A 14,517-nucleotide genomic window follows, 5' to 3' on the forward strand; every position below is an offset into this window, starting at 1 on the left:
AAACCAAAAAACCAAAAAAACAAAAAAACCCCCACAACAACAACAAAAAAAAACCCACACCAAAAAACCCCCAAACAAACAAACAAACAAAAAAACCAAAAAAACCAAACACCCACAACAAACAAAACCCAAAAGAAATAAGGCTTATAAGAGGAAAATGAGAAGAAATCTTCAGTTCCAGTATAGGCAAGAGCACAGGATGATCTGACCAAGTGCTTTGGGATGGAATACATCCTGATACATCCCTACTCCAGACCATCTGCAGGTGGCTGAAGGCAAAATTTTGGTAATGAGCAACCTGGGAAGATCCTAAGGTCTAGCTCAGGATAATGGATCTCACCTGAAAGAACTTCCCTGGAAATGCTGAACAAGTATTCTGGGCCCCTCAGTTTAGGAAGGAGATTGAGGTGCTGGAGCAGGTCCAAAGGAGGCAACTGGGCTGGTGAAGGGACTCGAGCACAGATCCTATGAGGAGAGGCTGAGGGAGCTGGGGGTGTTGAGGCTGGAGAAGAGGAGGCTCAGGGGAGACCTCATCACTCTCTACAACTCCCTGAAAGGAGGTTGGAGCCGGGGGGGGGTTGGGCTCTTTTCCCAGGCAACTCTCAGCAAGACAAGAGGGCACAAGAGGTCTCAAGTTGTGCCAGGGGAGGTTTAGGTTGGACATTAGAAAGAATTTCTTTCTGGAGAGGGTGATCAGCCATTGGAATGGGCTGCCCAGGGAAATGGTGGATTCTCCATCCCTGGAGATATTTAAAAAGAGCCTGGATGTGGCACTCAGTGCCATGGGCTGGGAACTGCAGCGGGAGTGGATCAAGGGTTGGACTTGGTGATCTCTGAGGTCCCTTCCAACCCAGCCAATTCTATGATTCTATGATTCTATAAGTAGCAGAGGGTCTGGTTGGGTGCCCTCAAGCACTTGGGAGAACTGGAGAAAACCTCACCCAGTTCCCCTGGGCAGCTGGGTCCTTGTCCTCTGCCCCACTTCTCCACAGCTCCAGCTCCTCATGCAACTCCATGCCCTGGGTTTGGACTTGGCCCAGGCCCTGGTTGCTCCATGGAGGGCAAGCACCCAGGCTTTGTGGGATTTCTGCTGTGGGCTGATGTGAGGATATCTGTGGGAAGTGTCCCCATGTCCCCCACCCAGCTGCCCCTGCATCCCACGGTGGGTTTGCAACCAAATACCAGATTTGCCACCACGGTGGCAACAGCTGGAGCTGGTCCTACCAAACCAGCAGGTTCCCACTCTGTGTCCAGAAGAGCTGGTGGCAGCTCCCCTTTGGACCTGAAGTCACCAGGGGGTATGTGCAGATGGGTATCACCTTTCCCATCCCCAAATACTACCTTGGGGAGACCCTGGCAGGAACTCCCAAACTTTCCCCATGGCCTGGTGGTGGAAGGAGCCACCTGCAACCCTGGCCACGTTCCTCCAGGCACCTGCTGTGGACTCTATCAGCTACCTCCAGTATCCCAGAACCTCCCATTTTGCTCCCACCAGTGATGCACCAGCACCACCAGTCCTGGGCATCTCTCTTCTCCCGTCCCTTGGATGCTGGGTGGGCTCACAGCATCCGGAATGAGGCGTCTGCCTTGGGCAGCATCTCCCTCTGGTGGCTGAGGAGCAAGGAGTTAGGAGGAGAAAATCCATCCCAGTACGACTTCTTCAGTCTGGGAGTGTTGGGTAAAGCTTGGGATGTGCACCAGGTCACTGGGACACCTGGAGTTCTCCCCTCCCAGTGGTGGAAAAGTTGGGGTGGGGGGTATCTGGAGCTGTGATTTGCAACTGGACAGTCCTGCTCCAAACTGGGCTTGAAGATTTAACTAACTAGAGGAGAGTTCTACAAGGCAGAGAGACCTGTGGGTCAGCCCTAGGATCATTCCAAACCTGCAGGACTCAGGTTGGTTTGGGTTGGAAGGGACCTTAAAGATTGTCTAGATCCATCCAACCCCCTCCTTATGGTCAGGGACACCTCCCACGGCCCAGGGTGCTCCAAGCCCCATCCAACCTGGGCTGAGACACTGCCAGGGATGGGGCAGCCACAGCTTCTCTGGGAAACCTGGGACAGGGGCTCAGCACCCTCCATCAAATAATTTCTTCCTAATTTTCAATCTCAGTGTTCCCTCTTCCAGTTTAAAGCCATTACAACTTGTCCTATCACTCCATGCCCATGTCAAAAGTCCCTCCCCAGCTTTCCTGGAGCCCCTTCAGGCACTGGAAGGTGCTCTAAGGTCTCCCTGGAGCCTTCTCTTCTCCAGGATGAACACCCCCAACTCTCAGCCTGGCTCCAGAGCAGAGCTGCTCCTGCCCTCTGATCCTCATGGCACTGGGTTTGGTCACTAAAGGTCTGCAGCCCCATCCCAAAGAGCTCCCAAGTCCCAGTTTGCCGTCTCTACTCCTCCTCAGCTCCCAACCCGTGCTACCTTCATGCCACATGGGTGTCCCCAGGTCCCACAGACTGAGGTGGTCCCAGCTAGAGAGGTGCTGGGTGCAGATCCTTCTTCAAGATCCCAAGAAGCAAAACTCATCCTGAGTTTGCAGGAAGAAAGTGGGGAGAGAGAGAGAAAGGAGGGGATGTGGGGTCTCATGATGGTGAACAGGAAAACCCCAGCTCAATGAAAGGAAAAAACCCCAGCTCAGTTAAAGAAGAAAAAAAAAAACAAACTGACTGGGAGTGGGTAGAACTGAAATGGGTAGAAAAATCTAGGAAAACAAAAAGATGGAGTTGCAAAGGAGAGAGGAGACAAGGTCACATCCAGGCAGGAAGCTGCACAGCTTGCAAAGCAGCAGGAGATCAAGGGCCAACATCCCCTACAGCAAGCTCCAGAGAGGACCTCTTCATGCTTATGTGCACCCCCACCATGAGACACAGACACAGCAAAGCCTGGTTTGTTCTTGTTTTTTTTTTTTTAAAAGCACCATTTTATCTCATCAAAGGTAGAAAACCAAAAGTAGATATAAAAAATTGCCATAATGCCAGGGCAGCTCTGCTGCCTTCTGTGGGATGCATGGAGCCAGGACTCTGGACAAGATGCTTCAGCTGCTGCTTCCCTGCTGCAGAGCCCAGCAGCAGGCACAGAGCTTTCATCATGATGGAAAGCAGCTGCATTCCAAAACTGGCACCAAAAGAGTTTTCTGTGACCAGATCAGCTTGGAGAAACATCTGGCTGGGTCAATCCTGAGCAGTGAATGCTACATTTTTATTTTATTTTATTTTATTTTATTTTATTTTATTTTATTTTATTTTATTTTATTTTATTTTATTTTATTTTATTTTATTTTATTTATTTTACTTTATTTTATTTTTAGTAATTCATGTCACATCTGCCCTTCCTGCTGCCTTTCCTGCCCTGTGGCACCACTGGAGTCCTGCCCACAGTGGGACAACATCTGGAGGACACAGCCAGATGTGCAGCAGCTGATAACCATGAGCTTGATGGTGAAACCCAACTGCCCAGACCTCAATCAACCACATGAAGCCATGTCCTGGACACAAACCCACATCCAGAATTTGCCCCTTCTGAGACCACAACACTGGGCATTTTAGCTGCTGAAATAAACCAACCCTGCCTGCAAGGGGGGATTTTCCAGCAGCAGGAGCCTGGACATCTGCTTTGAGATTTGGCTCTAAGTGAAACTTAGTTGGGAGCATCCAGCCAGCTCTGGATTATCTGCAGCTGGGTGGGAGGCAGTGAGGAGGAGGATGGGCAGCAGAGGTCACTTGAGGAAGCAGGGCAGGGGACAAGAGAGCAGGACATGGCTTTTGTCTACAGTTCAGGGTCCTGAGGTCTTGGTTTGGAGTATGAAGAGGAGCTGTGATCCTATGTGGTCCCAGCAAATGGAGCTGGTAAAGCACTCAAGATGAAAACAAATCTGGTGGAAAACCAAACCAAGAACATCTTGCCTCACTTCAGGGCTTACTCTGCCCAGAAAAGAAGGGCATCTGAGAGCAAAACTCATTATTTTGGGGGGTTTAGGCACTTATTTGTCCTGAGAAGACTCCTACTTTGGGCACCAATGTAGCCTCTGGAGCCAGCAGCTGGATCTCCATGCTGGGACAGGCCAGCAGAGGCACTTGGTTAAAGGACATTTTTGAAGATATGGTCACAAATCCATCAGAGGCAGAGTGCCCCAGCTGGACCATGATGTAAATAAATTCAACAAACACCCAAACCTGGGGTTTTAAGACGTCTGAAGCTCTCCAAAACTGCAAGCAGAAGCTGCATCAAGATGGAAGGACATGTCCTAGAGATGGAAGACCACATCTACAAGGTTGCAGGGGCACTCTCATGACATTAACATCCCATTACCTCCTTCTGTACCCTATCAATGAGGTGGTCACCCCAGCCTTGACCCAAGGTGAGGCTGCAGAGAATTCCAGGGTCACTCCAGCACCCCAGACACATTCCTTCCTTCTCCCAGCTCCCCCAGTCCTTGCTGTGGGCATCTGGAGTTGGCTTTGGGGGTGGAGGTGAAGCACGGTGGCCTCAGCTCACTCCTCCTCACAAGAGTCCCCCGCGTGCCACAAAGGGAGGTGTCCCAAAGCTGATGCCACCCTGTGAGGGCACCCTGTGTCCCCGTGGGCTCTGAGCCCTCTTTGGGGGGACCTGACACCCTGCAGCTGCTCAGGCCACCCAGGGAAAAGCTGCTCTGAAGATGCTTGTGGCCACCAGTCCCCAGGACTGGGCTGATGCTTGCCATCCCCAGAGATAAATCTCCTCCCTCCAGGCAGCCTGGGGGATGCTGGGCTTGGCTGTCCCTTTGTGCCAAGGCCATGCAGGTGGCTGTGGCTGTCCCCACACCAGGAGAGGTGATGCCTCCTGGGCTGGCAGTGAAATACACAGAGGAGCCCTCAGTTGCCTGAGGAGAGAAGGCCCTGGGAAAGGACACAGCCAGGTGACAACCAGGCTCCTGCCCAGCTCTGTCCTCGGGTGCTCTTGTGGCAGCCCCAGCACTGGGTTTGTCACCTCCTCCATCCCCTGCCACCATCAGTTTCTCAGCAGCCAGAGCAGGTTCAGCACCTTGAGGACTCATTTCCCTGGTGGGGAGGGAAAGGTTTGCCCCAGGCTCAGTGCTGGAGGGTTTCCCCATCATTCCAGGGTAAATCTCTCCCACACCACCATCTCCAAAAGCTGCCTTGATTGTGGACATATCTCCTGTCTTCAAGGCCATCTTCACCAGCAGCCAGTGGTGATGGTTGGTCCAGTTGTCCTCCAGATGCCTTCCAAGCTGCAGGAGCCACGAGATGGTTTGGGGACCTGCCGTGGTCCCTCCCTCTGGCAAGGATCTGCTGTGTCCCAAAATTTCCAAGCTCTGCCCAGCTTGGGAGCCGTCTCCATCACCCTGAACATCATCATCATCAGCCTCAGCACTGCAGGTTGTCTGCAGGAAGCCCTGCCAGATCTCTGTAGACTTGGGGTGGAGCAGGCTGTAATACACCCCCAGAGCTGTGGCACCTGAAAAAGGAGCAGAAAGGCATCAAGGGATGATCCCCAGCAGTGTCCTGGGGAGGTGTGGAGGAGACACCAAACCTCACTGCCACCTCCAGGTCAGAAGACCCTTTGTTCAATTCTTCAAGAGTCTGGGACTCTATGAAATAAAGCAAATGGTCTGATGCAACTTGAGTAACTGAGGATCATAGAATCAGAATTTTCAGGGTTGGAAGGGACCTTTAAGATCATCCCATTCCAACCCCTCTGCCAGGGACAGGGACACCTCCCACCAGATCAGGTTGCTCAGAGCCCTCTCTAGCCTGGCCTTAAAACCTTCCAGGGATGGATGGGGCTTCCACCACCTCTCTGGGCAACCTGTGCCAGGGTCTCACCACCCTCATGGGGAAGAACTTCTTCCTAACTTCCAATCTAAACCTCCCCTCCTCTAGTTTGAATCCATTCCCCCATGTCCTATCACTCCCTGACATCCTAAAAAGTCCCTCCCCAGCTTTCTTGTAGCCCCTTCAGATCCTGGAAGGCCACAATGAGGTCTCCTCAGAGCCTTCTCCTCTCCAGCCTGAATAACCCCAACTCTCTGTTGATGATGTTCATTTACTCTCAAAACATGACACCCAGGCTCTCAAATCCAGCAGATCTTACCTACTACAGACCCTGACAGGACAGCCCCAGTCACACACAGACTGTTCCTCAGCTCATCCTGCAGGAACCTGGTGGCCAGCAGCAGCAGGAGGGTGTTTTCCATCAGCATTATCTGCAGAGCAGAGAAAAGAGAGTTCTGACTTTGATCCTTTTGAGGGTTTAGATGTGCAGAACCCCCCCAGTCTCTGGAGCTTTCTGATTTATTTTGCCTCTAACTTAGAAGTTAAAACACAGAGGTTGCTGAACTGAACTTTTTGCAAGGTCTTGACCTTTTTGTTTAACAGGAAAAATAACTCTGGCAGAGCCACACAGCAGTTCTACTCTTATCAAGTTATTGTGGGGCTGCAGCTAAGAAAACAAAGCCAGATCAAAGGTTCAGCCACCTTGGTGACCACGTGGATTTGGCAGGATGTGGGAAATCATAGAATCCTAGAATGGTTTGGGCTGGAAGGGAACTTTAAGCTCATCCAGTTCCAACCCCCTGCATGGTCAGGGACACCTCCCCCAGCCCAGGGTGCTCCAAGCCCCATCCAACCTGGGCTGAGACACTGCCAGGGATGGGGCAGCCACAGCTTCCTTGGGAAACCTGGGCCAGTGTCTCACCACCCTCAAATTTAAGAATTTCTTCCTAATGTCCAACCTAAATCTCCCCTCTCCAAGTGTTAAACCACCTCCTTGCAGGGAACTGTAGAGAGCAATAAGGTCTCCTCTCAGTCTTCTCCAAACTAAACATTCCCAATTCATAGAATCATGGAATCATAGAATGGTTTGGGTTGGAAGGGAACTTAAAGCTCATCCAGTTCCAACCCCCTGCATGGTCAGGGACACCTCCCACAGCCCAGGTTGCTCCAAGCCCCATCCAACCTGGGCTGAGACACTGCCAGGGATGGGGCAGCCACAGCTTCTCTGGGAAACCTGGGTCAGGGGCTCAGCACCTTCACCCCAAAGAATTTCTCCCTTCCATCTCCTCTCCATCTCCCCTCTTGCAGCTGGAAACCCTCCCCTTTCGTCCCATCCCTCCAGGCTCTTGTCCAAAGTCCCTCCCCAGCTTTCCTGGAGCCCCTTCAGACACTGGAAGGTGCTCTAAGGTCTCCCTGGGGTCTTCTCTTCTCCAGGCTGAACACCCCCAACTCTCAGTCTGTCTCCACACCAGAGTTGCTCCAGCCCTCCTATCATCTCCATGGCCTCCTCTGGACTTGGTCCAATAACTGCTGGATTTTTATCAAGTGGTGATGTGAGAGATGAGGAAGGAGAGAGTCTGAAGCTCTTGTTCTCCCCAGCAGCTGCATCCATGCCTAATGCCAAAATATCCTGGGTACTTACAGCATAAAACACAGCCACCCTCTGCTTGGAAGGGCCAGGACGGACATTAATGTAGCAGAAGATGTACACAGCTCCCAGCAGGCAATTGAACAGCCTCCAGCAGCAGGGCTGGGCCACTATATCTGTCTGCTGGGCCACCAGCCAGAAGGACATGATCAACCAGTGGACACCTGGCAAGGGAAAAAAGACTGGAAGGATCAGATGGTTCTCTGATAGGGAGCATCCTTGTAGCTGAGAGCAGGATGGGACAGGGGGATGATGATCAGAGGTCTCACCTGCCACGGGCAAAACCCAAAAGGAATACAGCTTGGCAAAAAGAACCAGGGCCAGGACCCTGGTGCTCAGCATCCCCATCCTCCAGAGCAGCAGGCAGAGGATGGCTGTGGGAGGTGGGCAGAGGTGTCCAGGTTTCAGCAGGCAGCTGAAGTGGCTGTAGGAGACCAAAGCCCAAGCAAGGGAGAGCAGGGACAACCCAGCACTGACACCTGCATGGGGAAAGGGAGAGGCCTCAGATGCTCTGAAGGACACTCAGTCACACTGCAGGACCATCTCTCAACTCAAAGGAGCTATTGGTAGCACAGCACCCCAATACAAGCCAGACACCATGTGGAATATTTCAACCAAGTCCCACTGAACTTGGTTCCTTTGCAAGCCCAGCATCTCCCTGCCCAAATCCTCTGACCATTCTCTGCCACTAATGGGGTCTGCAGCATCAGGGAAGGTCCACTTGTGGTCACTGACATGGACCTGAGCTTTTCCTTGTGCACGCTGTGACTCTGCACCCCAACTTCCCCTTTTGCACACCTGAAAGTTCACATTTTCCATGAAACAGCCCCAAAATGCTCAGCACTACAGTGATTGGGGCTGGACCATCAGTAAGAACACAGAATGTCAGACTGGTTTGGGTTGGAAGAGAACCTAAAAATCACCTTCTTCCAACCCTCCTGCATGGGCAGGGACACCTCCCACCAGCCCAGGTTGCTCCAAGCCCCATCCAACCTGGGCTGAGACACTGCCAGGGATGTGTTGGGTTCAAAGCTACCCAAGGCAGTGTTGCTGTGGAGGTTCCCTGTACCTGGACTGACTTTACCAACCAGGAGAACCCAAGGGGAAGTTCAGAGACTCCTTTAGGTTCAGCCACAACACTTTTGAAGCCACACTTGTCTCTGCTGCTTTGCACTGAGGCTTCCCAGCCCCTTTCCAATGTCCTCACCATCACGAGCCCACCCTGTGCCCTGCCAGCATGGCCCATATGTGTCCCCCCCAAAACTCATCACCCCTCTGCAACTCACAGTGATCTCCTGGGAACTCCCCACTCACCAGGGATGAAGAGCACTGAGTCAGCTGCCACAGCAACGTAGACCTGCAGCAGGAGGTGAGGCAGGGTCTGCAGCAGAGCTTCCAGGAGCTGCAGCACACACACGTCCCCGTGCTGCATCAACACCTCCCCTACACAGGAGCTGCCATTTGTCTTGGCTGCCATCCATAAAACATCCCAGTACCTGCAAGAGTCACCACGATGGGATGTCCAGCCTGGTTTGGGCAGGTTTAGGGTTGCATCCAGGTTGGGAGGGCTGAATGGACCAGAGGGAGCATCTCTTACCTCTTCCAGAGGCCCAGCTGTAGGATGTGGAGCACCAGGAGCCAACAGCCAGATGGATGCCCATCTGCCCTGAACCAGATGATGCTGAGGAGCTGAACCACGTAGCCAGGCACCATGCAGGCTGTGGTCAAGCCAAACCAGCCCAGCTGCCCATGGATGAGGTAGTGGATGATGGCACAGAGCCCTGGAGAACAGCAGAGATGCACCGAGGGATGCCAGAGCCCTGCACGCCCAACAGCTGAGAGGTGATGCCCACAACCTGCCCCAAATTCAGCTCCCAAGGGGTTTGCAGCCCTCCTCCCCTTATCTCCAGCTGCCAGCACCTGGTGGCTTGTCAGCTGTTGCACAGCCATCACCACCAAAGAGCCCAGCCCAAAGAAGGGCTCTGATAAAAAGTGTTCAGAGAAGGGCTCGTGTTCCAAACATTATTATAATACTAATAATAGCATTAACATCAATAATAATATTAACAATAATAATAGAGAATCCCAGACTGGCTTGGGTTGGAAGGGACCTTAAAGCTCATCCAGTTCCAGCCCCCCTGCATGGGCAGGGACACCTCCCACAGCCCAGGGTGCTCCAAGCCCCATCCAACCTGGGCTGAGACACTGCCAGGGATGGGGCAGCCACAGCTTCTCTGCAAAGAAGTTCTTCTAAATATCTCAATCATCTCCCCTCTTGCAGCTTGAATCCATCCCCCCTTGCCCCATCCCTCCAGGCCCTTGTCCAAAGTCCCTCCCCAGCTTTCCTGCAGCCCCTTCAGGCACTGGAAGGTGCTCCAAGGTCTCCCTGGAGCCTTCTCTTCTCCAGGCTGAACACCCCCAACTCTCATCCTGACTCCAGAGCTGCTCCAACCCTTGGATCATCTCCATGGCCTCCTCTGGACTCACCCCAACATCTCCAGGTCCTTCTTATGTTGGGGACCCCAGAACTGGACCCAGGACCCAGGGGGTTCTCCCCGGAGCAGAGCAGAGGGGGACAATCCCCTCCCTGACCCTTTTGGTCACACACCTGGGGATGCAGCCCAGGACATGGGGGGTTTCTGGGCTTCCAGCACACGCTGCCAGCTCACCTTGAGCTCCTCCTCACCCAACACCCCCCCAAGTCCTTCTTCTGAGCTCTCCATCCACTCTCCACCCAGCCCCTGTCTCTGCTTGATATTTTTAATTAACGAAATAAATAAAAAAACCCAAAAAAAAACCCCCCAAAAAACCACAAACCCCAACAAACTGAATCTTTCAAATTAAAAACAAAACAAAGAGACAGAAAATGGTAAAAAGGATTTTTTTGGTGACCCAGGACACGGGGGTGGCTTCTAAAGGGGGTCTTCCACCTGCCTCCGCTCCCCCTTCCTCCCCCTCCCCACCCTCCGGAATGTGCGCGGCACCCCCTTACCCGCCCCTTACCCGCCCGCCCCATCCCGCGCATCTTGCGCGCAGACTCACGCGCTGCCCGCTCCGCCGCCAACAGCGCCAAGCAGAGACCCGGGAAGACCCCGCGCATCCTGCGCGCCCCTTCCGCGGCCCGCGTTCCACAGCCCAGGGGCAGAAGGAGGAGGAGGAGCAGGGATGAAGAGGGGGATGAGGAGGAGGAGGAAGGAACCTCCGGGGCTGATCCTTCCCCGCCCTCTCCCGGGCACCTCCCCCAGTGCCTCCCCCCAACCCTCTCTTTCCCGCCTGGAGCCGTGACGTCACGCTGCTTACGTCACGCGTGGGTGCACCCCACGCCCGGCACCCATGGGGTTACTGTGTATCGGTACCGGCCCGACCCATCATCCCCTGGGGGGTTCTCTGCCGGTACCACCCCGGCCCGATGTCACTGGGGTCTGGTGCGTGTGCACCAGTTTGTCCCAGTGACCCCCAGGGTCCTCCTGCACTTGTACAAACCCCTCCCGATGTCCCCAGGTTTTCCTGCACTTGCAAAACCCCCTCTCTATGTCCCCCAGGTTTTCCTGAACTTTCACAAGCTCCTCCCGATGTCCCCCAGATTCTTCTGAACTTGGACAAGTTCCTCCAGATGTTCTCCAGGTTTTCCTGAAATTTCACAAACCCCTCCTAATGTCCCCCAGATTTTCCTGAAATTTCACAACCCCCTCCTGATGTCCCTCAGGTTTTTCTGCACTTGCAAAACCCCCTCCTGATGTCTCCCAGATCTTCCTGAAATTCCTGGACCCTTTTCCTTTTCCTGATGTCCCCCAGGTCCTCTCGAAATTTGCACAAACCCCTTCCAATGTCTCCCAGGTTTTCCTGAACTTGCACAACCCCCTCCTGATGTCTCCCAGATTTTCCTGAAATTACACGAACCCCTCTCGATGTCCCCCAGGTTTTCCTGAAATTTCACAACCCCCTCCTGATGTCCCCCGGGTTCTCTCGAAATTTGCAGAGACCCCTCCCGATGTCCCCCAGGGTCCTCCTGAACTTGCACAACCCCCTCCCGATGTCCCCCAGGTTTTCCTGAAATTTCACAGCCCCCTCGCGATGTCCCCCGGTGCCGCAGGGATGAGCAGTAGGTGGCAGCCGGGACCCGGGGTTCAGGGAGCCATAAATTCATTCGGTTGTTTCTAACCCCAGAGCTGAAGCCTCTGTGAAGCTGTCGGGGGATGCAGGAGCCCTGTGGGTGTGCAGAGATTTCCTCTTCCTTTTCCTTTTCCTTTTCCTTTTCCTTTTCCTTTTCCTTTTCCTTTTCCTTTTCCTTTTCCTTTTCCTTTTCCTTTTCCTTTTCCTTTTCCTTTTCCTTTTCCTTTTCCTTTTCCTTTTCCTTTTCCTTTTCCTTTTCCTTTTCCTTTTCCTTTCTTTTTCTTTTTCTTTTCCTTTTTCTTTTCCTTTTCCTTTTCCTTTTCCTTTTTCTTTTTCTTTTTCTTTTTTCTTTTTCTTTTTCTTTTTCTTTTTCTTTTCCTTTTCCTTTTCTTCTTCTTCTTCTTCTTCTTCTTCTTCTTCTTCTTCTTCTTCTTCTTCTTCTTCTTCTTCTTCTTCTTCTTCTTCTTCTTCTTCTTCTTCTTCTTCTTCTTCTTCTTCTTCTTCTTCTTCTTCTTCTTCTTCTTCTTCCTCTTCCTCTTCTTCTTCTTCTTCTTCCTCTTCATCTTCTTCTTCTTCCTCTTCTTCTTTTTCTTCTTTTTCTTCTTTTTCTTCTTTTTCTTTTTTTCTTTTTCCCCAGTCTCCAGACTGAAAGACTCCACCCATGGAGAAGAACCTGATTTTTAGAAAATAAAATCTCAGAAGGTCACTCCTGGGAAGTCCATTAATTTTTTTGTTTGTTTGTTCACTATTTTTAAAATTTATTTATTTATTGTTTCATTTTTATAGTTTTGTTTGTTTTCATGGAGGTTCTGGGTTTTTTTGGGGTTTTTTTGGTGGGTTTTTGTTTTTGTTTTTTTTTTTTTGGAATTTGTTTTTGGTTTTGTGTTTTTTTAATTAGGTGCAAATATCATCTAAGGCTTTGTGATTTCTTCTGCAAAATCACCCAGGGAGGTCCCACAGCTTTGTGCACAGGCTGTTGGGATGTCCCTGTGTTTGGGGACTCTCACGCTTTTCCTATTTTTCTGTTGTGTCTTTTGGGTTTTTTGTTTGTTTGTTTATTTTTGAAACTGTTAGCAAGTTTTTTTGCAACCCTGGGAATAAATCCTGGACGCTGCTGCTTACCAGGAGCAAAATTTCTCACTTGTTCAGCTCCTTTTCCAGGGTTCTCTACAGGTCCCCAGAGCATCACTCCTGTCCCTGCCTGCTCTGTACCATCTTGCTTCCAAATCTGCACATGAGCAATGAATTTCCTCCTCTGCTCCTCTCTTGGGAGTCTCCACCTGTGTTGCTGGGTCCAGTTCTGGAGCCCCTGACATCAGAAGGACCTGGAGCTGTTGGATAGTCCAGAGGAGGCCACGGAGATGATCCAAGGGCTGGAGCAGCTCTGCTCTGGAGCCAGGCTGAGAGTTGGGGGTGTTCAGCCTGGAGATGAGGAAGCTCCAGGGAGACCTTAGAGCACCTTCCAGTGCCTGAAGGGGCTCCAGGAAAGCTGGGGAGGGACTTTGGACAAGAGCCTGGAGTGATGGGATGGGTTTCCAGCTTCAAGGGGGGAGATTGAGTTGAGATCTGAGAGAGAAATTCCTTTCTGTGAGGGTGCTGAGCCCCTGGTTGCCCAGGTTGCCCAAGGAAGCTGTGGCTGCCCCATCCCTGGCAATGTCTCAGCCCAGGTTGGATGGGGCTTGGAGCACCCTGGGCTGGGGGAGGTGTCCCTGACCATGCAGGGGGGTTGGAACTGGGTGAGCTTTAAGGTCCCTTCCATCCCAAACCATTCTATGATTCCATGATTCTATGAATTGGGAATGTTTAGTTTGGAGAAGACTGAGAGGAGACCTTATTGCTCTCTACAGTTCCCTGCAAGGAGATGGTTTAAAACTTGAAGAGGGGAGATTTAGGTTGGGCATTAGGAAGAAATTCTTAAATCTGAGGGTGTTGAGCCCCTGGCCCAGGTTTCCCAAGGAAGCTGTGGCTGCCCCATCCCTGGCAGTGTCTCAGCCCAGGTTGGATGGGGCTTGGAGCAACCCCATCCCTGTGGGAGGTGTCCCTGCCCATGCAGGGGGGTTGGAACTGGGTGAGCTTTAAGGTCCCTTCCAACCAGAACTATTCTTTGATTCTGTGATAATTTAATACCCTGCATGTGCTCAGGGCCATGGATGTGCTGCTGACTGGGAAGCCAAACTTCTCTGAGATGTCATTGCCTGATTGTCCCACCCCAAGGGAGCATCACCAGGGTCCCTGCTTGATATCCAGCACTGTTTTTTTTTTTTTTTTTTTAACCAAAATTTGCAGCTTTGCAGCCTTGACTCCAATGTTTAGGTTTGGTGGAATCAAAAATCATGGGTGAAAGGGACAAAATCTGCTTCTCCTCTTGTCCCACTGCCATGTCTGTCTTCAGTGAAGTGTTTCATGGACTCCCAACATTGAGTTGTGAGAATCACCTCCAGCAAAGCATTTTAGTAACTTTAGGGGTGTAAATAGGGCCAAGCAAAGCTCAGGCTTAGTTGTCTTTGAGCCTTGTCCTCCACAATTTCTAATGTAACAAACACCACTGCTGCCAAATGGCCCCTTCCTAGAAAACCCAATTTGCAAATCCCAATTTCTAACAGGCACCAAAGCCTCTTCCAAAGCTGAGGGTGGGCTGCTGAAGGACCATCATCCACAGAAGCCACATGAACCTCCTTGTCTCATCCCTCTTGCTCTTTACCATCATCCTGCTCAGGAAGGAACCTCCCCAGGGCTCCTCAGATGCTTTTTCTCAGTCCCCAAGTGAACGATGACAAAATCAGCTCCTCCTCCTCCTGCCCAAAGGCTGCGTCCCACGCCAGGAATAAATTCCCATGCCACACGAGATGCTGCCACTACCACCCCGAAACTCTGCCAAGCAGAGAAGGAGGAAGCCAAAAAAACCCTCCTGAAGAGATCCCCAGAGCTCGCCACCCGCCCCAGTTTCACAGCCAACTCCCAGTTGCTCTGGCTGCCAGCCAGCCACTG

The 14,517-nt window shown here is 51.9% G+C and overlaps 1 protein-coding gene across 1 annotated transcript; it reads right to left on the minus strand.

The window, feature by feature from the left end:
- Positions 1-3,307: 3,307 nt before the first annotated feature.
- XKR5 (XK related 5) lies at positions 3,308-10,573 on the minus strand. The gene is made up of 7 exons (XM_071742180.1): positions 10,459-10,573; positions 9,014-9,197; positions 8,731-8,912; positions 7,686-7,895; positions 7,411-7,580; positions 6,088-6,199; positions 3,308-5,451 (listed from the first exon to the last, which is right to left on the minus strand). Exons 1-7 carry the CDS (start codon positions 10,514-10,516, stop codon positions 4,379-4,381), a joined length of 1,989 nt encoding a protein of 662 aa, XP_071598281.1. The 5' UTR covers positions 10,517-10,573; the 3' UTR covers positions 3,308-4,378.
- Positions 10,574-14,517: the final 3,944 nt, after the last annotated feature.

The sequence above is a fragment of the Heliangelus exortis genome, chromosome 3, assembly GCF_036169615.1.
Source record: "Heliangelus exortis chromosome 3, bHelExo1.hap1, whole genome shotgun sequence".
Lineage (NCBI taxonomy): Eukaryota > Metazoa > Chordata > Aves > Apodiformes > Trochilidae > Heliangelus > Heliangelus exortis.

What these genes read in the sequence shown, in the direction of transcription:
- XKR5 (XM_071742180.1), bottom strand. Translation starts at nt 10,516, where the DNA reads ATGCGCGGGGTCTTCCCGGGTCTCTGCTTGGCGCTGTTGGCGGCGGAG. An exon ending in CTCAGTGCTCTTCATCCCTG is followed by an intron (nt 7,896 to 8,730) that starts GTGAGTGGGGAG and finishes TTCCCCATGCAG; the next exon opens with GTGTCAGTGCTGGGTTGTCC. An exon ending in TTGGGTTTTGCCCGTGGCAG is followed by an intron (nt 7,581 to 7,685) that starts GTGAGACCTCTG and finishes TTCCCTTGCCAG; the next exon opens with GTGTCCACTGGTTGATCATG.